The sequence below is a fragment of the Labrus bergylta genome, chromosome 14 (assembly GCF_963930695.1).
Source record: "Labrus bergylta chromosome 14, fLabBer1.1, whole genome shotgun sequence".
NCBI classification, from domain to species: Eukaryota; Metazoa; Chordata; class Actinopteri; order Labriformes; family Labridae; genus Labrus; species Labrus bergylta.
The window spans coordinates 12,635,477-12,660,031 of record NC_089208.1 but is presented as its reverse complement, the minus strand read 5'-3'; the positions used below and the strand labels follow the sequence as shown (position 1 = coordinate 12,660,031).

Genomic DNA, 24,555 nt, shown 5'->3' with positions numbered 1-24,555 from the left:
GTACCAGGCGCGCGTCACGTTTTCCTGCACTGACAGAGCCCGTTCTAAAATAGCCGGCACCCACCCTTCACCCACCCACACACACCCACACCCTCCCCTCTCCCAGCTCGGCTCAGGTCCTCTCTCTTTCCCTGCCGAGGAGCGTCACGCAGTTGTCCGGTGCGTCTCCCACTCTTGGAAAACGGGTCGGAGGATTACCACCTAAAGGAATAAAAACCAGCAGAAGGAGGAGGAGAACTACGTAAAGGCTATACAACAGATACAGTGAGAGTTCTTCCGGGAAGAGGTCTCTTCCCGAAACCTTAGGTGAGCTGGACTTTTTCTCCTAATACGTGTGTGTGTGTGTTTGTGTGTGGGGGTGCTGCAGTGGGTTGAGAGGTGCGTCAACGTCTTCTCTGCACTCAGTGCGCGTCCTCTTGGAAATCTTCATACAGAGTCGGTGTACTGGGATTGAGCACTTTCCCCTCCTGTGCGGACTGGCCAGATCTTGAGCTGTGCTTAACAGCTGCGGGTTTCTTAAAGATGAAACCTAACTAACCTCTCCCCACCACCTCCTTACCCCCCCTGACAGCCTCCTATGTAAATGTGTAAAGGCTGTGCGTAATGGCTCTTTAAATTTACGGTCCGTTCATTAACGATAAAGCGCCATGGAGCGTGTCGACTTCTTTCTGGGACTATTTATGATCAGGGAGGGAGGAGCGCTGGCCCGGGTGGGACAGAGCAGTTTGTCATGTCTATATTAGGAAAGTGGCAGTGTCATTCTTTCGCTCTGTCTCTACTCTCTTGAGTGTGCGCCACCGTGGAGGGCTGTCTCTATACCCTGAGGCACATTTGAAGGAGTACCTCAAGGCTTTGATGTGTTAGTTCATATACAAAAAGAGAAAAATGTATGTGCGCACATCCAACAAAATACATAGAGGTGCACAGCAAGAAATGCTGCACACTGTTCAGCTCCCAATAGCAACCTTTCTCTAAGTTCATACATCAAACAATTTGAAGCTACTATAAGGAAATTTAAGTTGGATATCAAACCGACTAAAATGAATACAAATGACTCTTTATGACCTACAACAGTAAAATAGAATAGAATAATAGAATAGAATTACTTTATTGATCCCAAACGGGGAAATTGTGGCGTTACAGCAGCAGGTTATCAACACACAATATGAGTAAAAAACACAATGTTAGCAAATCTAAACATAATATAATATTCAATTTAAATAAAAAAAAAGAGACCATCGGCCACAAGATTGATGATTTGAGGTAACATAGTACTTTTTAAAACTGAAAATGCTGCAGATGGGTGGGTGTCATATGAACTGTTGATCTATGTGCTGCAGAAACAGCATTTTTTTTTTTTTACCTTACAGCAAAGATTATTAATGGGTTAAAACTTTCTAACAAGTTGTATGGCAAAACAGCCTGCAGGTAACAGCTCATGTGAAAGGTATGAAAGCAACGTGGGGCCAGTAAAAGTTTGCTATGGATCATAATCACATCCATTCAGTTATATTTTTGAGATTTGTCAGGGCCCCGGAAACACAGGCATCTGTGAAGGCATTTGTTTACGTTCTAATGGGATATTAAGATGGAAAAAAATAAAAGTGTTTTTTGTCAAATATCTCAAAAACATCACAAAAAACTTAAGAAAAGGGTTTGAGTCGGCATAACCATTTGAAGCTAAGGGTCAGTCTGTCTCAATGAAGAATTAAAACAATCTCATTGATACGTTTGTGACTCGGTCACCGTAATCAAACAAACACAGATATGGAAGATATTGTGTTCACCCTGAAATGCCCCACGGCTGGCCAGCTTCAGTGGGCTCTGGAATTTAAATCTGTTGATAACAGAGAGCTTCCAGGAAGAAAGAGAGCGCTCCTGCCCTCTCATCAGTCTGTCGGAGCTATGAATCCTCATTAGACTCAGTGTGAGTCTATATCTAGAATGCTCTAGTGTCAACTTTGTCACAAGCCTGATATGCTTGACCCGAGCCTAAATTGTTGTTGTGGTTTTATTTTTATGGGCAGGATCAGTTTTTATGATCGGTTAAACAAGAGGAAGAACTCTGCCACATTTATCAGAAGTCTTTAGGGACTGAAGCAGGCCTACTTCTACATTTAGGCTTTTAGTTTTGGCGTTATGTAAGTCATTGCAGTCTTATGTAAGTCATTGCAGTCTAAGACTGCATGTTAGATAAGATTTAAACTTCATATTCTCACAGGGATTGTATCATATATATGCAGTTGCCTCACTATAGCATTGTGTCCGTCATATATTAAGTTCTCCCCCGGCCTTTTATCTGTCCTGTGTGTCTTAGTGTTTGTCTTTGATGTTCGGCTGTCACATAGTGATTGCTAGGACAAGCAACTATTAATACTAAGACTGATGGTATGGCAGGCACTGTTATAAAATATCTCCTGTGTTTTGGTGGATTACCCACTGGCTGGGTGCCTGGGACAGCCACAGGAAAGAGCCTAAAAATACATGATAATGTTCATTAATCAGAGAATAGCAGGCAAAACTTGGCTTGAATTCCAAACATTTCAAGATGGCCATTCATAATTTCATAGCAGAGGTGTACAGATGTGTCCTAAAATGACCTGTCTCTGTAGAAAGAAGAAAATGAAAAAGTTTCATCAAAAACATTAAACGTGTAAAAGTTGTACTTTCGAATGAATGTTAATTTAATAAGCGTTAACCGTCAAATTGATTCAATAGTTTGCATTAAATTATAAATGAAATATGTTAACGTATCCTCATACAGTATTTTTTTTTTGCTCCCCTTTTATGAACAACAACCAGCAACCTAAGATAGAAGAAATTTATGTTTCCATGATGTCACTTCTGCCTTCTTAAATAGTGTTTTCTGATTTGGTTTCATAATAGATAGACTACATAAATAGCCAGCTAATGAATTAGCCTTGGGTTTAGACTGTTTTATTGTATACATTGATAAAATAGGATTTGCCAACCTGTCACTAATCTCAAGCTCACAGCCTCTCATCCAAACTTGGCAGCCTCGAGCCAATATGGTTACAGCTAAAATGTCAAAGTCAAGACTTAAAAAGGCATTTCACAAACCAATTTGTAAGGTCACAGAGACTGTATACAATGTCCAATACAAATATGCTATATTCTTTTATTATTAAGAGTATGACACTTCACCCCATGTATGGAGGCTGTAGACCTCCAAGCAGGCAGCCCAGGTTCAAATCCAACCTGTGGCTCCTTTCCTGCATGTCATTCCCCACTCTCTTTCTCCCTGGTTTCCGACTCTATCTACTGTCCTATCTCTCCAATAAAGGCACAAAACACCCAAAAATAAATCTTAAACCTTCAGCTAATATCTAATATGTACCATTTTGTCTGTTTGATGAGATATGACAGTAAACATAACCATCTTAAAGCAGTTGTCATAAAATCCTGATTTGTGTTAAGAACAATAAATAATACTTTCATGATGTTCTCAATTCTGGCTACCAGAATCCAGTGATGAGGCAAATGTAACTCACAATATGTTCATCTTTTACACAAAATAGTGTGTTGTTGCATCATTCATAGCTGGTTGAGAAAACATTTTTAGTTTTCTTTTTGTTGCTTGATGCTTGATGAAATTGCAGTGAGCAGAAGGCCAGTATCATTAAGCTGTTTGTGTTAGCAATAGCAGTAAGATGAAATGTTGTTCTTGCTCAGACGACACACAATCTTCTTTCTTGTTAATGTGACTTTCAAACTGAATAAAAGAAATACCAAAGGTGAACAAACTTTTCCTGGCAACTTGAACATAAAAAGTTTGAAAGCACCGTCATTAGCCATCACTGAGTCACTTTGACCTTGAAAACAAATGGTAGCAGTAGCTGCTCAATGAAACACATGAAGTTACAGTTCAGCAAAAAAGCCATTTATATAAACTACCAAGCAAGCGGTCCACACTGCAGAAGTTTTATTTAAGCTTTATTTTCTTTGTTTTTTACATGATACTGAAACTTTCTCATCTTTTATTTGACTTCCTCCTTTCCTTTTTCCTCTCCTCAGCTATGAGTCGGAGCATCGTGCGGCAGAGCAAGTTTCGCCACGTTTTTGGCCAGACGGTCAAGGCTGAGCAGGGTTACGATGACATTCGTGTTTCCAAGGTTACGTGGGACAGCTCCTTCTGTGCCGTCAACCCCAAGTTCCTGGCAGTCATCATTGAATCCAGCGGAGGAGGAGCATTCCTGGTTCTGCCCATCACTAAGGTCAGTGAGGAAACTTTTCTAGGCTTTATTCTAGATCCTTGCTTGGGGTATGTTTCTGGTTTTTCAGGTATAACATGTACCCCATTGTTACAATAACGATGTTAGAATTATATATAGCAGATGTAACTCTGACAGGAGAAAACAAAGTCAGTAAGTGCCAACAAACGGCTTCAAGTCCGAACAGAAACAGGTGCACAGGGTGTATAGAATACATTTTTTAAATGAATCATTGTCAACGTCCTCAATTTTATCATCATCAACATCATCAGTAGCATCAATATAGTCTCTCACTGATTTTATAAACTACTTTTCTGCACTCTTGTAAAGCACTTTGAACTGCAATTTAATTTGTCTGAACGGTGCTATATAAATAAAGTCTGATTGATTGATTGATTAAATATCAATAAGTGTTTACCAGGTGCCTTTGGTTGGTTGAGCATAGCAGGCAGAAGTGGGTGAAACCTGGATGAGGGAGTTCAGGTATGTAGGAGCTGTTGTTGTTGCTGTTTCCTAAGCGAGCGTTAAGGTTTTTAATTCTGCAAAAAGTTCGAGTTAGTTTTGTAAGACACTGGTGCTGGTTTTAGTTCAGTGTGAAGAGCAGGCGATGTAAATACAGACACTTGAGTCATCAATGTATCGGCCACAGGTTCAGATCCTGGTCTAGGCCCATTGATCCATGTCTACTTCTCTCTCCATACTTGATGCCTTTCTTCAGCTGTCATATCGTTCAGATATGCATGGTACCTCATGAATCCTATTGGCATAAGTCTTTCTTGCAAAGTGGGTTGACATTTGTTGTTTGGAAAATAATTTCTCCAAAAATACTTGGTACACAAATTTTCTTTTGTTTTATTTAAATCAAAATGATCTAGTGTCCATAGTTTGGTCAATGATAAAATATTTGAATATGTGGTGAAATTCAAATGTCTTTATAGTGTTTGCAAGCATGTAGCATGCTAACAAATATTAGCATGAGTTTTAATTGATTTTTATCTTGGGTATAGCAGAAGATATAAAACATATCTCTTACTGTCATAGAGGGGAGTCAAGCAGGACGTGCGCATGTGTGTAGGGGTGTGTGTGTTTGCCCATTCAAGGGTTAAAACTGGCTGCTAACACCATTTGTCAATCACAGTCCAATATTCTGGGAACTGAGATGAAAATTTACTTCATTCAAAAAATATTGCACTTGAAGAAATGTAATAAACTATTATAATCTGAAACTTGTAAAGTTTTTATTTTTTTTACACGGTTTTTACATGTAATTATAGTATTACTTATTCCTCAGAGCACATGGCATATAGCAGCTAATATATTTTATTTATTTATTTCAGGAGGGTAACAAGGTCATCACTGCTGCTGCATGCCCAGTCGCTGTAAATAGTGACAAAGGACAAGAGCACAGTTTTTTGGAGACCCAGTTAAATGTGCTGTGGTTCTGCACTGGAGTCACAGAGTGATTCTATTAATACACACCAATGTGCTCTCCATCCTCCATCTCCCCCCTCAGGGTCCCCAAAGTGCCACAAGAAAAACTCCCCTTTCAACGCCTCGTCACCCAGCTATAAATACACTCTCCTGGGGAGTGTGTTTGTGTGCACTAAAACTGATACATGTGTTCACACGATAGAAACAGGGATACATTAAATAACCTGTATGTGACATCATAACAGTAGTCTGCTTTATATTGAAATGTCTGATTTTCTGTTTGGTAACAGTACACACTGTTGCTACAAGGTTATTTTAAAGGTATGGTTTGAAATGCAGGTTAGAGGCAGAGATCCATTCAAATAAAGCAGAGGGTGTTGTTAGTCGATTACCATAGTTTCCTATTAGAACCAAACTTAGAACCAGATAGATAGATAGATACTTTATTGATCCCGAGGGAAATTCAAAGCATCCAGTAGTAGGTGACAAAGACGTACATGACATGAAACATTTGTTACAAATTAACCACTAATATTAAAACTATTTTTATATATTAATATTAACTACTATTAATTCTCCAAGTCACAAAAATAACTTGAAATAAAGAGTAAGAGTCAAAATGATATACATTATAATAAAGTAGACCCTCTTGTATATTTATATTTAAGATGAAGTTATATGGCTACATAGAGCGTGGTTACCGCGGCCCACTGACAACTGAAAGGTCCCAGCGTGTTGACAAAACAACACTGTAATGTAAGTTCATCGTTTACAAGAACAAATTAGTCAAAGTAGGAGTTTTATATATTTTTTTTGGAATGAATACAAATTTATCTTAACTTATCATCTCAAATTCAATGGACTTTAAATTTGAAGGAAGCCAGAATACTGAATGTTTAAATTGAAAAAAAACCATTTTATTTTACAGTGACATTGAAATGAAAATGTTTCCTAAACTGGTTACTTACTCACTAAAGACTGACTTTAGTGGCGCAGTTGGTAGAGTGGGTTGTCTATCAACCATAAGGTCTGTGGTTCAATCCTCAGCTCCTGCAGCCACATGTCTGATACGTCACTTAACCCCAAATCGCTCCTGCATGAATGTGTATGAATGGGATAAATTACTTCTGATTGTCCCTTTATATCTCTGTCATCAGTGAGTGAATGAGTGTGAAGGGGTAGGTGTGACATGCGGTGTAAAAACGCTTTGAGCAGACAGAAGACTAGATAAGCGTTGTATAAGCTCAAGTGCATTTACCATATACCAATAAGTAAAAAACGTATTAAGAGCCCCAAAAACTATACAACACCTACAAATGTTATTCCTACAGTATTAACATTATTCTTTATGGTGAGATCCCAGATAAAATCAGATTTTTAAAACTAAGGGAAGTTGGAGGCGAAAGTGGAGGCTCACAGTGTCGCGCTCAGCTGACCCCCCCCCCCCCCACATCACAGGGACGTTAATATCGCGCCTTGAAACAGCAGCCTGAATATGAATATGAATCCTTAAGGAACTAGCAATTATCAACAATAAAAGTTACTGTTTATACCTGTTTCAAATTTAATTAGAGGAACGTTGGCCTGATCTGCAAATCCATTGACAAAAACCCACTAATGTGTATTTTTCACAAACATACCATTGTAAGTGATTTTAACATGTTTTTAACATCCACTGTTCTAACTTCATGCTGTGTGTGGATGCTTTAGACAGGTCGTGTGGATAAGAGTTACCCACTCGTGACTGGACACTCTGGACCTGTCCTGGACATCGACTGGTGCCATCATGACGACAACATCCTGGCCAGCTGCTCGGAGGACTGCACTGCTATGGTAATGAGAGAGTGTGTGTGTGCGTGCATGTGTGTGTGTGTGTGTGTGTGTGTTTGAGGTGGTGTGGTCTGAGTGGGAGACGGAAGTTGCAAATGTATGTGGAGGAGATTGTTTTGTTGGTGACTCAGCAATCCTTCATAGAGCCGGTCACAGTTCCACCTGCTTGTTTATTAAACATGTGACATGAATCAGTCCAGGCATCAGTGTCTACCTGTCTGACTGTTTCACTTTCTCACTGTCCACCCACATGTTCCTGCTAATGTCTGCCTCTCCATCAGTCTGTTCCTCAGATTTTTTTCCCAAAAAGTTGGTTAACATCTGTCATCTGTCTTCCACCAACCTCATCAGTGTAACAGGTTTGGTGGCATTGCAGCTCGTTCAAAATAACACGAATGAATACTGTTATCTCTTTATCAGCTTAAAAAAAAAGCAATATAAAGATTGACTGTTTCTGATTTTTGCTTGAGTTCACTGCTGGTGTCAGAGATGTCACTGTCCACAGGTGGTGATAAAAATAAACCCAACCTGAAAGTTCCTGACAGCAGCTTTACCGTATTTTTTATTTTTTTTTCATTTTCATATTCAGTGTCCTTTATCACAGCAGAAGACATTCCAGGCAAAACTGAAGGCTGATATATGTTTGTACATACGGTATGTAGATAACAGTTTAAATGGACACCATCAGGCTACAGTGATTCACCTGCTCTTCCTGCTTTCAATCACCTCAAATCTACAGGCAATAAAGTCAGTTGTTCAAATCATAAACACCTTATTCACACTTATTGAACACTTTATTCAATATACATCAGAATTCTTAACAAAAGCACAAACTGAAGAATAGATGAAGGGATTAATTAGCACTATATTTCAATCTTAAATATAGACCATTGATATGCTTTCATTGACTCTTTACGCAAGTCAGTCAGCAGAGGTCGCTGTTAGGACCAGACTGCAGGGGCTGAAGAGAAATATTTAACCTAATCGTTGTAGGACAACTGTGATAAATTAATTCATATTTGTATGAAAATATAATGACAGAACTTGAAAATTCCTCATGAGAGCTCTAAATTCATGGCAAGATTTTGTTGGTTCGAGACTCAAAGAGTAAAAGCGTCGTTATAAGCTGATCAGAGAGCAGAAGCAGGGAGAGAGATAGGAGAGAGAGAAAGATTAATTAATGGCAAATTAATGACTGAATAAAATAATATAATTTTACTTAATGTAAAACACAATATGTCATATTTCATAAAGAAAATTAAAGCCTGTCGTTGGTAAATCTTGTTTTCTACTTCTTATAATCAATATACATCAAACATGTTCAGCTCTAAGGAAGTCACATTGTATTGTGTGTGTGTGTGTGTGTGTGTGTGTGTGTGTGTGTGTGTGTGTGTGTGTGTGTGTGTGTGTGTGTGTGTGTGTGTGTGTGTGTGTGCGTGCGTGTGTGTGTAAACACGCATGTGCTTACAAATGGGTGGTATCTCAAGTGTGTTAGCATGTGCCAACAATTTTTTTCTGTATATCATGACAACGTGCCTATTGATTTAGCATGTATGTGCATCTGTGACAGATTTACCCCCATTTGTTAACAAAGACATGGCAGGAATCTGTGAGCAATCCATTATATCTGTGCCTCTCTGTTGGATGCAGCTGCTGGGACGCTGTTTGAGTGCTGTTGTTGGCCTGTGTGAGAGTGTGTGTGTGTGTGTGTGTGTGTGTGTGTGTGTGTGTGTGTATGTGTGTGTGTGTGTGTGTGTGTGTGTGTGTGTGTGTGTGTATGTGTGTGTGTGTGTGTGTGTGTGTGTGTGTGTGTGTGTGTGTGTGTGTGTGTATGTGTGTGTGTGTGTGTGTGTGTGTGTGTGTGTGTGTGTGTGTGTGTGTGTGTGTGTGTATGTGTGTGTGTGTGTGTGTGTGTGTGTGTGTGTGTGTGTGTGTGTGTGTGTTTTGTTTGTAATGCAGACAGGCGGTTGCAGCTGTCCAGAAAGGCCATAACTGTGATGTCATTCTCCTCAGTCCATGGAGAGGGATCATTGTGTCATCAGAAGAGGCTCATTAGTGTGTTTATGTGTACGTGAGAGTATTTGTGAATGCAACAGAGACATAGCTGTCTGTGACTGTGTTTGGATCAACATCACCTGCTGTGTATTTAAATGCGTACGCGCTTACACTTTAACAAAAAGGTAGAAATTGTACTCATATGACTATTGAGAATTGTTTCCTTGGACAGTTCTGTGGGTTTTCTTTTTTGTTTCACCATGCAAGATGTCATTAAACGAAACATAAGTCATGAAGTAGTATTTGAAAAGGTCATTTGGTCATACTCTTTTTTTCACAAGTAATGTCTGTGACATACAGCTATATTGCTACAAAAGTCATGTCTCATACATTGTTTCTGGGAGTTTCTTAAAGAACCAGAGGAGCAGTTTGCATTTAACATTTTAACATAAAAGTTACACGTTGTCTTCTCAAAGGTTGATCCTTGTTTCTTAGACCTGATGTTTCTAAATTCAACCATTTTAGATATAAATGAAGACAACCCACCAGAAATTAGTTACAGGGTTAGAGAGAGGCTTTGAAACAGTATTCAAAGAAGTCATTAGAAGAAATATAATCAAGCTGTTAAAATGTTTTATTAAATGAATAGAAGAATCTATTGTTTTTCAATTGGCTTCTCATCAGTGTTCTATGCAGGATGGACCTGTTGCCATTATTTCAAATTTTCTGGCTCATCCTATACATGAGTGTCAGACAACCCAAAACCTAAAGAAGGTTTAAAAAGAAATATACTCATTGTTGACTGAAAATCACTTTTATTATTACAATTTCAAACATGTAAGAATACACTGGCTTTACAAATTATCATAATAGTGTTGCACACAGTTTTAAGAACAAAGGCCTTCTGCACTTTGTCATTAAGCTATGCAAGCGGCCTATAGGAGCTACACTCAGGTTTAGACATCATTTAATGGATGTCATCTGTATTTCACTTGGTTTTTAAAGGTCACATATTTTTAATGTGTTTTTCAACTATTTTAAATAAGTCTCAGAGCTCCCCAAAACATGTCTTCTAAGTTTATTGCCAAAAATCCACTTTGATCCTGTATTTTATCATGCCTATATACCTCTCTATTTTAGCCCTGCTCAGATTAGACTGTTTCTGTGTCTGTAGCTTTAAATGTAAACGAGCTGTGTCTGACCACATCCTTCTCTGGACGGGGATGTGGGATGTATACAAAAAAGGTTTTGGTTATTTGCACAATTCATCTTACTTTACATGTAACAAGCTCCTCAAAAATCTATAGAAAATTTAAATACAGTTATATTTTATCACCAGTAGGATTATGGGGGGTAAAATGGAATATTGTTGAAATAGTCTAACAATGTTCAGTTATTTTTCACACTGATTCCTGAACAGACAACATACGACACAAATATACATGGGCTGCTCTAATTTCTCTCCAGGTGTGGCAGATCCCAGATCACGCATTGACCCGCCCCCTGACTGATCCAGTCGTGGTCCTGGAGGGTCACTCCAAACGTGTTGGCATTGTGAGCTGGCACCCCACCGCACGCAACATCCTACTCACTGCGGGTAGGACTCACCTCCATAGATTATAATCCTTTGACTCTATGTCACAGTAGTGACTATGATTGTCTGCCTAAAACACGCATAAAGATATAAAACATTTTTATTTCCCCCCAACCAGGCAGTGATAACCTGATAATAGTCTGGAATGTGGGGACAGGTGAGCCCCTCATTTCCATGGACGACCACCCAGACCTCATCTACAGCATCAGCTGGAACCGAAACGGCAGCTTGTTCTGCACCACCTGCAAGGACCGACGCCTGCGTGTCTGCGACCCCCGCAAAAGGGAGGTGGTTGCGGTGAGTCAGTCGAAAAATATTGATCTGAGAACTTCTACTGCTTACACATGTACAAGTCAGGACCAGGAAAGAGATAAGAGGTAGCCCAACACTTTGTCCAGAGTACAAAGTGTGTGACAAAACGAAAGAAATAAGTCTATACATTCAGCAGAGGTATAATGATCCCTCAACACCAACCAAGGGAAAAAACAATGAAAAAGATAGAACAAGTTCTCGTATTGATTGCTTTCCCATGCTGCCCAACAGGAACGTCTTGCTCCACATGAAGGGATCCGGCCAATGAGAGCCATCTTCACCAGAGACGGAAATATCTTCACCACTGGATTCACCAGAATGAGCCAGAGGGAGCTTGGACTCTGGGACCCGGTAACAAACTAACTCACATATACACATGCTGTGTTCATTCATGACTAATACATGCTTTTTTATTGCTGAATTACTCAGATTGAAGGAGTTCTTTATGACTTTCTCCACTCCACAGACAAACTTCGAGGAGCCTATCGCAGTGTTGGAGTTGGACACAAGTAATGGAGTATTGTTACCATATTATGATGCAGATGCAAACATGGTTTACCTTTGTGGAAAGGTACACATATTATGATTGACTGACTGAAATCATGTTTTTAAATGTACTGTGTTTTCAGATTAATAATGACAATGCCACATTAGCCTCTGACATGTTTATGTGTTTTTCTGCGTTTGTGTGGATGTAGGGGGACAGCAGTATCCGATACTTTGAGATCACAGATGAGCCACCTTACGTCCACTACCTCAGCACCTTCAGCAGCAAAGAGCCTCAGAGAGGGATGGGCTTCATGCCCAAGAGAGGTGTGGACGTCAGCAAATGTGAGATTGCACGGTAAGATACTGATCATGCAGTGAATAAATATAATATTAAAGCAGCGACATCATTTGACAAAGTCATGTAAGATGCAACACGATTGATGGTGAAAACTTGGGTTTTCAAATGAGTCGGTTAAGTTCTTACCATTTGTCCTCTCCATGGCCATTTTGTGTTTAAGGTTTCCCTAGTTTTAAATATCATGAAAGGTATATTTATAGGCTTAAATGACTAAGCCTTACTAAGAACCTTACCTTGTGTACTTTTCAAAACTAAACTTGAAACTTGTGAAATTGGCTAAATCCTGATCTCCACACATACAAACTGAGGCATATCCCGGTAAGTATGAGTGCTTAGTGCATTTCATCAAGTGGATGAGGGCTCTTGTGCAGACCTTTGAACAGCAAATTTGACACTTCCCGTGAGTAAGCAATATGGATATGGTTTTCTGGTTTTATACAGAACGTATGAAGGCTTGCTTTTGTTTTTAGTCTAATATTCACAAAGTATTAATTTCTACTTTGATTCTGATGTTTATTAGTTTGCAAAATAAAATAAAAAAGGAATAGAGATACACAGTGTGGGGGAGATTTTTCTTATTGGTATTAGCACATCTAGTTCCAGGCAACATATCATGATTCTGTGTCCCATTACTCTTTTCTTAAACCATTTGAAGCATCGCCTGACATCATTAAAGTCCATGAGGGTTCAGTGCTTCGGCTTTAAGGTGGACTTTGGGATTGGCCTTACCGTATCATCATTTAACAAGATTTGAAGCAAAACACGTACTTTACTGTATTCATATTGAAGAGAAAATCTGAATTGGATTTGTTATCCGTCTTACAGGACTTCAGGAATCTTTGACAGCATGAGAGTTATAACTGAAAAAGCAACAAAAACAACCAATGGATGTCCCTCCTCTTTTCTGTGTCTCACCTCTTCTCTTCTCCTCTTAGGTTATTTAAGCTCCTTGACAAGAAGTGTGAACCCATCACAATGACAGTTCCCAGAAAAGTAAGCCAAATTTACCATCATACCAAACGTGTTTTGATTTTGACGGCTGTGTAAAGTGGATGTAGAGAATTTCCATTCTATGCTACTTCCAAGTTAAATTGGAAAACATTCAGAGATTAATATTTCAATGTCACCTTTTAGTATATATCTCAAAGTCCCTGTACTAACTTATGGGATTCCTCAGAGGACATGCATACATACATGTTATCCTATAACATTGTTTCTTTCATTATCCTTTGAGAAAGACACAAACCCAGGGTAAATATTTTATTACCCTTCCAAATGAACAAATGTGCAGTGCATTCCTAAACATATCCACATCTGTCTGCAGTCGGACCTCTTCCAGGATGACCTGTACCCAGACACAGCAGGGCCTGAGCCCGCCATGGAGCCTGAAGATTGGCTAGACGGTCGGGATGAAGATCCAATCCTCGTGTCCATGAGGGAGGGCTACGTGCCGCCTAAGAGTCGAGAGCTCAAAGTGTCAAAAAAGAACATGCTGGACTCCAGACCCACCACCCGACGCAGCATGTCAACTTTGGAGACCAACAGTCTGCCTGTAAGTTGTTGCATTCATTGTTTGACTTTTGTTACAAGCTTGCATGAAATATTCCCCGTATGAAAGTCAGTTTAATAAGATTCTACATAAATATATAAATATATATTCTGTCTAGCTTTATGCTGCTCATTTTCAATTAAAATTTGAAGCCATTGCACTTTAGAATCTGTTATGACAAAGGTCTGTACCTGTTGAACACATTTCTGTTTATCTATCTTCCTCTTGTACCTGCCAAAAACTTTTTTTTTTCCAAAGCTCCCTTCTTTATTTTGGTTTATTTTTCCTACTTGCTGTCCTTGACCTATTTTTCCCCTTTCTATTTTTCTTCATTCTTAAATGTTCCTTTCCCTCCCCTCCTGTCACTGTCCTTTTTCTTTTCCTACTCTGTCTTCCCTTTTCCTCCTCTCCTCTCTTCTCCTCCCTCATCCTGTCCAGCCTCAGTTGCTTGAGAGGTTGTTGGAGGAGATTCAGAATCTGAAGGCCACAGTTTTGTCCCAGGAGAAGAGAATCTGTGACTTGGAGGATAAACTTTCTCAGTACACCAATGGCACTGACTGATGAACATGAAACACAGCAGATTTCAGAATAACTATTATAATTCAGACACACAGTTCCCTCCAATTCACAGTGTTGCCCTTTAAAGGTACCATGGTGCAAGAATATGAATGTGGACAATGTAAATGCAAGTTGACAGTCCAACAGATTCGATCCAATGAATTTATTATAAGTGTATCATTACATAATCCACATTCCAATTTAAACAAAATGTACCTTTAATGCTTTGGCAAAAATAAAAAAAGACATTATATAGTCGCACCTTTACATAGGTTTGTAAAGATTGAGAAGAGTGCAAAGTCTAAGTTAGAGGGACATATGTATGTTGGTTTAAAGTTCTGAAGAAAGTCAAAAACCTTTTTTTAATTACCCCATCCTTTAAGTATACAAACATATGGTCATCCTAAACCTCATATTCCTACACACATGCTATACTGGAAATATACGCATCAGAAAAGCACACATCTCAACACTTGAATTTGCTTGGTCCTCAGGCAAATCATTGACCTGTTTATTTGAATAAATCTTGCTGAAAGCTTTTCAAAATGTAAATAGTGAAATAGGAAACAGGAGAGAAATTGAAGAACTGTAGCAAAATGTGAAAAGAAAAAAATGTTTCGTGTTCTGTAAAGGGCTATGCATTAGACACATAATGACAAAAATAAAAACAGTTTTTTTTTTTTTTAAATGTCTTCATTTTCTGTCTGCCAACACACCAGCCCATATCCTGAAAAATATATCAACCAACACCTAGAGGTGCTTGGTGGCAAGCTGGTCTTTGGACTATTACAATCAGTACATGTTCATGTGCATGTGGGGAACCTAAGATGAGCTTGTTGAAGGTCTGGATCACATTGTATACATCTGAAGCAAAGCAGCAGAACTGTCTTTACATAAACAGAAAGAAATACATTAACTCCAAAAATAACACAAAGGGCATCAGACTGCCTCCATTCATTTTTCATTTTAGAAAAATTAAAGCTGTTACCACTTTAGCTTAGCAGCCATACAAATGTAAAGCTGCATTAATCAGTTTTGGCCACCAGGGGACAGATGAAATCCCAAACAATGTGAGACCAAGTTGCCACATACCCGAGAAACACCATGAAAATTACTTATCTTACAACTTTTGTAGAACTGGCACAAATCCTGTCAAAGTTTACTACCTGTAAATAGCATTTAGTAGTGGCATCCTTTCTTTCAGACTGTAAAGCTATCTAATGTCACATTCACACATTTTAATTTTTACATAGAAATTAGATTTTAGTCCAATTATGAACAATCCTGAGTTTAATCCTGACAATAAAAATAGCTAAATAAAAAATGTTTTGCCTATTTTATATTTATTATTACATTTATGTCATCTTTTTTTTAGGTTTTTGAGTAAGTGTTTTTTTTAAACTTAAAAGGTTCGCTGATATATAATAAACATACTTTTATTTCACATTTTAACTAAAAATAAACTAAATATGTTAACATCTAATAAATAGATTCAAAGCATAAATGTGAAAATATATTTCAACAATCAGGAATGTATCCTGTGTTTCTGGCAATAAAGCAAGGAAAGCTTTTAAAAGACATTCTCTCAACAATTGTCTTTGTATCGTCTCATGTAAGTTCACATTTAAATTCTCCTCAGCCCCAAACTAATTCACGTGTAATCTCTTTGGCTCTCACACTCCTTCAGGCAGGCAGAGTTTCAAATTCACTTAAAACAAAAGCAAACAGCACCCTCTGCTGGTTAAAATAAAGTGTTGTGATATAGTTTTTTTTGTCTTCTCTATTTGAATTGTCCCTAATTTGTAAGGATTTTAAATTGTATTTCAAGGTTAACATTACATCCTTAGCTGAATCATATTATCTAACTTGACAACAGGTCAACTTTGCATTCGGAAAGCTCAGTAGTTGTGAAGTTAAGCGGAAGTTTATCACATCAATGTCATAAGGAGAAGAGCCTATCCATCTGCAGATATTGAATCTATTAATCAATCTTGGTCTTAACAGAAGCACAGAATTACAACCTGGCCTTTGAGCTAATGTCATGTCTTGTTGGGCAACTGTGGCATAGGTGAGTGGTTAATAAATCTTCCCTTAAATAGTGGAAACCTACAAATTGGTTAATAAAGGCAGTGAACCACTGAGCATGGAGTAATTGCATTTTTTTTAAATGAAAAAAAAAAGCTACTAATACTCTGAGTTGTGGTCGTGTATCTACAGGTAACATTTTTCAAATAACTACATACTCAACTGATTGTATGTAACATTGTTAACTACAAAACATATTGATACAGCTTAGCTTTTTGCATCTTTGACATGTTGTCAATAGAAGCCACGTTCTGTCAGTATAAGAGCACCTACCACTATGCTCAAGCAAAGAAGTGTGGACTGTGTGACTCTGGTGGACATGGAGAACGCAGCTGGTGAGCTTTCCCTGGAACTGTAGTAACATGTCCCCACATTACCGATCTTATCTGCCACCAGCAGCTCCATATCAGGTGAACAGCAAGACGAACTGTAGAACACCATCGTTACATTCTCATTGTCAGCAGCAGGGTTGGTGATGATGGTCCCATTTCCAGTCCTGAGGCGAACATGGTCGACACCTGTTCCCTGTGCTCCATCGTGCACCCGAACAAAGAGCGTCCATGTCGATAAGCTGCAATTATCAGAGCAGTTGGACTGTAGGGTGAGTAACTCACACTGTGGCTGAGTGAAATCTGTAATCTATGACACGGAAAGAGTGGATTCAGTCAGACAAAAAGTTACGAAAATTAAAGGTACAGAAATGAAGAAATCACTGTTTCCTTTTCAATACCTCTTCTTAAGTATTGGGCGAAACAGGATACCTCTCCAATCCCCATGATATATTTATATACAGTATATATATATATACACATTCTCTACTAGCATCCAACAGTTTTTTTATACGAAATTTCATGAAAATATGGATTTGTAGGGTAAAAAAAATAACAATAGAAAGAATAACTTTCTCAGTATTGAACTGCTGATTTACTCATTACCTGATGCAGTACTTGAGGAGGTTTCAAGTGCTACTGAGACTGATATTGGTTTCTTAACAATTCATATATCCTAGGAAGAAACTTCCTAGGTAATAACAAGCCTGGGAAACATGAAGTTGTAAAATTGTTCCTCAGTGAGAATATTACCGGGTTAATGACAGTGAAACGCAGCATCACATAGTTCATGTCTTCGCCTCTGGGAGCCTCAACCTCAATGGTCAGAGTCACATCAGTGCCAGATGGGGTTTTACGAGGTAAAGAGAGGGTCACTGTACCATTCACAGTGTCTCCAGTTTTCAGAGATAAACTGGTTGGAAAAGTTGAAGAAAAACGTTGGTTGTTGGTTGCTCTGACTGTGAAATTTCCCCCTCTTGAATGGGAGGTCACAGAGAAGGGCAAAGAGAACACTTCTGTTGGTACTAAGATGCTGGTAGAATCAGCCTAACGACAGAGGGAAACAGGCAAGAGTCAGTATTCTCCTTGATTGAGCCAAGAAACTGTTTAAAAGTAGACAAGACTTATATTTGCTTCATAGCCTCTGATTTTGTCCTGTTTTTCTGACACTGTAATGGTCCAGGATATTTACTCACAGTAATAGTCAAATTGGAAGATCTGAAGTTAGTGGGTGTCTGCCTTTGGAAGAATATTGAAGCTCCGTTGTTAAAACCGTCATCGCGCCCCATCAACCTCACCACAAACTCAACGGATGGTATCCTGTCGAAATTAACTAGAAAGTTTCCACTCCCCTGTGGATCCACAACTCCTTTAATCTCCTCTGATCCCCATGATTCGACCAGAGCTACTTCTGTCACCGTGGCAGTGGCGCTCCCAGTTAAAGACACCAACAAGCTACCACTGACACCTGAAAAGAAAAATAAAATAATCTGGTTTGATGATGTGGAGATACATCTGGATATCATCAGCATATTACATTGTTTCACTTTTCTTTACCAGCTCTTGGACGGGTGTCAAGCGCATCAAATCCTTCAAAGGTCCCCTGCGATTCCTCCACAAAGTCAAACAGGAAGTCAATGGGACTCTGACCTGCAAGTAAAAAAATGAATCAAGGCTAAACTAACAAGCTACACAATGTTTCCCTTCCTGCTTTTACCTGCTAGTGTCCTATTTTTTCACCTTATTTAAATTGAAAAATTTGCTTAAAACATTCAAACTGCCTTATTAGTGTTTAATTGTAGCTGGCATTACAGAGAATATTGTTTGTAGCTTTTCCACACAACACTTCAAAGGTTTATGTCAGACCTTTCTCTTTGCATAGCTCAGGAGGTAGTTCTATCAAACTACTGGTAGATTGTCTGCATTATTCCTGATGTCCTGTGATTGAAGATTTTATCAGACCAATCAGTGGTCTGCAGAGTTTTCACATTCATCCAAACCAAGGAGAGAAATGTTCACTTGAAAATGTCAGTTTTGCATTAAGGTAAGTGATAAGACTTAAATTGGCTCAATGACACAAGTATTATTTCTTCATAAATGGAGGGTCTCACCTATAACCTTTAGAGTGTAGGGATAAATTGACACTATTTTAATTTCCCATAATCCAGTTCGGTTTTGCAGCTGCAGAGTCTGCAGGTTTCCTGCTGATCGGGAAGATGTGATCAATGATCCTGTTGTGTCCGTGCTTTGCTGAGATTCACCTTCAAAAACAAAAAACAAATATGAGTCACACTTCTACACAGGAAGCTTTTATTCCATTGTTTGGAAGTAAAAATAATGCTTGAATCTATTATTGGTAGTTATATTATCAATTTGTGTTCTTTTATCTATAAAGCACATTTAAAACTCACGTTGACCAAAGTACTGTACAACCAAGAGAAACTATCAAATTGCCCTAAGTGACATAGAGTGTCCACAAACGAAGATACTGTATAAAATGAAACATGAAAAATAAAACAATAGCAAAGATTGAAAACCATAAACAGAATGATTATAACAGATACGTTTTTGAATCCTGTAGCAAGTAAAAATATCCTTATGGATTTAATTTCTCCAGTACACGTGGAATAAATATTTGTGTTTGTGTCATCTGTGTCGAGAAAGGGTTTATTAGTTTAAAAGTGGTGTTACCTGTGGGGCTAATGAGAGTGAAAGTGACAGAGCGGCCAGTGATGTAAACTGTCAGGTTTGTTATTGTCTCATCAACTATAAAAGGGAAATCATCGTCATTGCCCGGGTTTCTTGCTGACTGCAGAAGAGTCACCTGAAAGATTGCATTAAACAGATGATACAGCTAAAGTATTTAAAGCGACAACACTTACCGGTACTAGTCATAAAAATATCTGTGCTATTACCACGGAGGAGTTTAAAGTGTCTGAGATGATGCTGATGGCCACAGCGAGCTCACTCTTTGTGACCTCAACAGTCTGACCTCCTGAAGCCTGAGACAGCTCCCTGTACAGCTGAGTGTCTTCTGCTGATATCCTGCTTTGTTTTGGCTGGCTGTCGTCACGCCGTCTCCTACGATTGGTCAATGTTGAGCCAGAAATCATGACATTTATCTGGACAGAAAAAAAGACCATGTAAACTAAACAAAAAAAGTTCAGGATACCTTTTGCTAATTATTCTTCTACTCAAAGACAATACATTACAACTAGCTGTTAGCAGCTCTTCTTGTAATGGTTTAGGGCAGCAACTCTGTATTTTTGCTGTTTACATTTTCCTCTGTTTATTGATAAATTAACGTGTCAGCAAATGACAAAAAAAAAGTAAATCCATACCCAGAAAAACATAAATTGAACATCATAGAAAATGTAAAAAAAACAGCAAAACTCTCAATTGTGAAAGCTGGATGTAGACAGGTTCGATTTTTTTTTTTTTTGTACTTTTTTAAAATATATTCTCAGACTCTTACCACAGTTTGTGTTCGCTCTATGAGCGCTATCACTGTGTTTTTCAGGTGTTTGTCTTTAGCAGGAGCATCAGTGAAGAGGAAGATCTCTGAGTTTGAAGGAGCTCCACTCAAAGCCAACTACATGAGCACAAGAGAGAATGGAATGATGTTCACACATCAATAATCTTTATGGATGTTTTTGAAGATTTAAATGTCACCACAGTACCTGAAGTCCTGACAGACTTAGTTCCTCTTCATCTCCTCCACCAGTAATGGATAGTGAGTCAATGACAGTGGTGATGACTTTAGGGTCAGTAGTCTTTATCAGAGGCCCAAATTCTGGATTTCATTTGGAGACAGGAAGGGGCAAGTTTTATAAAGCCAATGTTTTTTTTATAAATATTTTCCAAATTAGGGTAACACTTGAAAGTCTACTGACAAAAAACAGACAAAGAGGTCCTTTGACATGCCTATGGTGTCCAAAAGATCCTACCTGAGTCACTGAAAGGTACCAGAATGTAAGCTGCAGGTTCATTCTCTGTTATCTCTTCACTGTTGATCAACAATGAGATGACGTTTATCACTGCTTCTATGTCATCACTCATGCTCTTCGTGGTGTCAATCACAAAACAAAGAGCTTTACTGGATCCTTTAGAGAGTCCCAACATCCTGAGAGATGTAGAGAGATGAATTAAAACATAGGCAACACCTCCTTGCCTTTAGCTTCATCTACAAACCTAACTCAGACATGCAGAACATGTTTCTCACTGTAGGAAGGCTCTGTCTCCAGCAGCCTTTCGAATGTCCTCCAGCAGTGCACTGGTTGCGGCGATGGCCATGTTGGCTGCCTCAGTGTGGAGGTGTCCATGGCTGGATCCAAACGTGTCTTTGTTGATTCCACCTATAGGATCAATGTTGCTGGTTTGATCCACTGCTCCTCCATGGCTGCATTTTCCTTTGAATTAAAAGACATGACAGAAAGATGGTAAGTGCATCTGAGGAACATTTGAATGATTAATATTAGCTTCTTTTTTTACAGCCCATCATTTTTTTTTGCAATTTGTAGGAATTAGTTCAAGTTTAAACTTTCTTTTTGTTATGACAATGTGAAAAAACAACAGTTGATAACCATAATGACATACTACACTCAAAACAGTCGTCCTGTGTTTGACGCAGACCCTTGACCTCTTTTCCTGCACATATCTTTCCCCACTCTCTCCCCCCTACTCGGTTCTTTGTACAAAAAAAATGAAGTCACAAAGAGATGTCAGAGTTAAGAGGCTGCACACAGAGGAGCATCCCGAGTAGTTTGGATGCTCAGGACTTGAACTTGCACCTCTCCAGCAACAACTCCCCATTTTCATTGTTGGAAATTGTGTCCTGAGCCGAGGTACTACGGACTGAGCTGATAGTTGTCATTCTCTCAACTTTGAGAAAGATACCAAAATATTTGTCTGTTGAGAAAAGAGCCAGCACATCGACTGATGAAAGGATTTTACAACCTTTACGTATTGGTCACATTAACGACCTCACCTTAGAACATTGAGCTACACACCACAGAGGAGCCTCCAACCACAGGCTGGATTCAAAGATTCTTAGTTAAGATAATGGGTCAGTAACTGTCAAATACACATCTATTAGTGTAAACATCAGGTAAGAATATATCTAACTTTGCAGTAGTGTTTGAGATGAATCATCACCTTTAGGTTTGGTTGAGGTCAAAGGTACCACACCAAAGTATCCAGAGGTCAAGATATTCTCCTCTATGATATCCTCTAAGATGTTGTTCCTGCAGTCATCTCCATCACAGCTGCGACACGTCGCCCTGCTTTCATCTGTAAACATGGGGACATATTAAAGATGTTTCCTTACGTTGAATAGCTTGGCTACATTCTCACCAAAACAGAATTCCTCATTTGCTGCTATTTTTAGTCACATCATACCATCTCTTTACCTGCTATGTTGCCAATGCTGACATCTGATAGGAGCAGATTAGGGTTTGGGAATTTGTTCCCTAGCTCCACCCAGTTGCTGTGACTGTAAAAGTCCTTAAAGTAGAGAAAAGACGACGAAGGTTGATAATCCATCTTTGCCTATTTACATCAGTAAAAACAGCATTAATAATGGTTTTAGTCATTGTAGTAAATACTTGTAAAGGATGACAAATCTCTCCCAGTTTTTGCCTCGCTGCCTCATAATTTTCCTGCACGTTGCTTGCTTTGATGGCCTCTACCCCCTCACTGATGATGTTCCTTCCTTGACCAAACATTTCTTCATCAAAGTGGAAGCTGGCATTCAGAGCATGACGGAGGTCAACTCGTATATTCCTCAGGGTGATAAATGTGATGGCCTGGCGGAAACTCTTGGAGGATTTTGGTGCTCCGCAGACTACGGCAACACCCTCTGCAGAGAAAGGCTTTAACTAAAACCACAAAAACAATATCAAAAGAGATATACTCTACTAATCCAAGCTTTACATTAACAATAACTGAAGTGAATTCTTACTGGAAAAGTGAAGTCTGCCCCCTCAGCTGCAGCGAGATCGTGGCACACCTGCACTGTGACATTTAAAATGGCTCTCTCGGTGATTTCGAGGTGATTCAGGGAGTCTCCAGGTAATATCCCGAAGCCATGAGTCCTAGTATGCAGGATCAGGAGGCTTAACAAACCCAGCCACAGAGACATCACTCCTCAATCTGTCAAATAGTTTGAGGAAGACAGAAACACATTTCTGGAACACTAGCTTCCTTCAGAGGTTCAGCATTTAGCACACATTATCATTTATCAGTCTTACAGCGTATTACTTCATTCTTAATAAGAGGTGCCCACTGCAAGTCCTGATATGATCTGAATAATCAGGTTATAGTCAATGGTTTAGTCTTTGTTTGAGAAAGCCCGGTTTTAATGGATATACTGTATATGAACGTATTACTTGTAAGATTTTACTTTGCAAAAGTATACAATCTTTTTCAAAAGATTTAACTTTGAATGCTACTTAAGACAATAATTAATTCAATCCTGTGATTTTTTAAAGAATATGTGTTTAACATCAAATACTAATCAGGCATCTATCGTTCAGGCTTTACTTATAATCATTATTTGAAAGTGTACAGTACCTCTGGTCTTGGCGCTGTCAGTGCACTGCATCCTTATTTTGGCAACATAAGTTTTAAAGAGCACAACCGCAGGGTGGGGTCATGAAGGACAAGTTTTACCTGTTTAGTTGGAATGATTTTCTATCATAGAAACAATCATGTTGGCAGCGAGTTCATGTATTTATTTTGTCTTTCTAGATGCTTCAATAAACTTTCTATACATGACGGATGTGAACAGTAATATTGGAGTCCGGTGAGTTTTAACCTTTAAAATAGCTTGACTTTGCTAAGACTGACTTGATTGGACATCATTTATGACATCTTTTAACAGAATTGAAAGTTAAGAGGAGTAAAGTAAACAAACAAAAGAATAGGATACATCCTCATTTTCTCTTCTTTTGAAGTATTTTTAAACCACATTTTAAAAGGGTAAAACAGAAGTAATTAACAAAATGCTACCCGTGTTTCATAATGTCATAATGAGTCAGTAACTAGTCTGACTTGTTTATCTTTTGTTGTTGTCCATGTGCCACCAAACTGATTTATATCTGTTTTAACTGACATACTTATTTCTGTTAAACATAACCTTAACCTGTGACACTCCCTCGTTACATCACATCCGGTTGTCTGATTTTGAAAAGATAAACCTTAACTCTGACACAAAAATTATAAAACTGTATAAAAAGTTAACTGTCCAACACTGACCTTGAGCACATCCTATGACCCCAGTCAGACCTAACACTGCCTTTGTGACACATAGCCTATTTGTCAGGCAGAGAGCCAAAAAACATCAAACTTTGACACCCTGCCACAATCTCAACCCTTTACAAAAACTCAAGCTTCTATTAGAATTAAAATTGTCATTACACTGACCCATTTTAGATTATTTTGGGCTTGTATGCCTTTAAAGAAGACAGTGGAAAGAGTCAGGCGAGGATAAGGTGATGACCTGAGGTGTAGTTCCCAGGGTTGGACCCTAACCCAAGCCACGGGATACAGCACCTTTATGCAAGGCAAAATTGCTATGCTCTCCAGCTCTTAAACATACTAACTCATTTGTGGAAAAGGCCTCAGGGGGAGTCTTCTGATACCTGTAAATACCTTTAAACTTTTGGCTCTAAACAGCTCAGAATGTGGCTGTAATTATAACAGTGTAAACCTCTGAGCCTATTCCATTAAGGACACTAGTGTCCAGCAAGGATAACAGAGTTAAGTCAGAAATGGCGACACTATGAACATTTCTA

At 38.8% G+C, this 24,555-nt stretch overlaps 2 protein-coding genes across 2 annotated transcripts; one reads left to right on the top strand and one right to left on the bottom strand.

Annotated features, from left to right (window-relative positions):
- The first annotated feature begins 97 nt into the window (after positions 1-97).
- coro6 (coronin 6) lies at positions 98-15,030 on the top strand. Its single transcript, XM_020635496.3, has 11 exons — positions 98-306; positions 4,036-4,235; positions 7,374-7,496; positions 10,956-11,085; positions 11,201-11,379; positions 11,626-11,745; positions 11,861-11,965; positions 12,093-12,238; positions 13,177-13,234; positions 13,566-13,793; positions 14,229-15,030. Exons 2-11 carry the CDS (start codon positions 4,038-4,040, stop codon positions 14,349-14,351), a joined length of 1,410 nt encoding a protein of 469 aa, XP_020491152.1. The 5' UTR covers positions 98-306; positions 4,036-4,037; the 3' UTR covers positions 14,352-15,030.
- Positions 15,027-23,371, bottom strand: LOC109985233 (von Willebrand factor A domain-containing protein 7-like). Its single transcript, XM_065963214.1, has 16 exons — positions 23,333-23,371; positions 22,722-22,912; positions 22,366-22,638; positions 22,171-22,264; positions 21,917-22,051; positions 20,985-21,171; positions 20,710-20,885; positions 20,443-20,555; positions 20,238-20,354; positions 19,678-19,884; positions 19,454-19,586; positions 18,874-19,023; positions 18,320-18,412; positions 17,959-18,230; positions 17,516-17,809; positions 15,027-17,072 (listed from the first exon to the last, which is right to left on the bottom strand). Exons 2-16 carry the CDS (start codon positions 22,899-22,901, stop codon positions 16,668-16,670), a joined length of 2,829 nt encoding a protein of 942 aa, XP_065819286.1. The 5' UTR covers positions 22,902-22,912; positions 23,333-23,371; the 3' UTR covers positions 15,027-16,667.
- Positions 23,372-24,555: the final 1,184 nt, after the last annotated feature.

Bases quoted from the DNA above. Each gene is read 5' to 3' on its own strand.
- coro6 (XM_020635496.3), top strand. From the start codon at position 4,038: ATGAGTCGGAGCATCGTGCGGCAGAGCAAGTTTCGCCACGTTTTTGGC. The intron at 12,239-13,176 runs GTAAGATACTGA...TTCTCCTCTTAG, and splicing joins AGCAAATGTGAGATTGCACG to GTTATTTAAGCTCCTTGACA. The intron at 13,235-13,565 runs GTAAGCCAAATT...ATCTGTCTGCAG, and splicing joins CAATGACAGTTCCCAGAAAA to TCGGACCTCTTCCAGGATGA.
- LOC109985233 (XM_065963214.1), bottom strand. From the start codon at position 22,901: ATGTCTCTGTGGCTGGGTTTGTTAAGCCTCCTGATCCTGCATACTAGG. The intron at 19,885-20,237 runs GTAAGAGTCTGA...TTTTCTGTCCAG, and splicing joins TAGAGCGAACACAAACTGTG to ATAAATGTCATGATTTCTGG. The intron at 17,073-17,515 runs GTAATATTCTCA...TCCGTGTCATAG, and splicing joins GTTTCACTGTCATTAACCCG to ATTACAGATTTCACTCAGCC.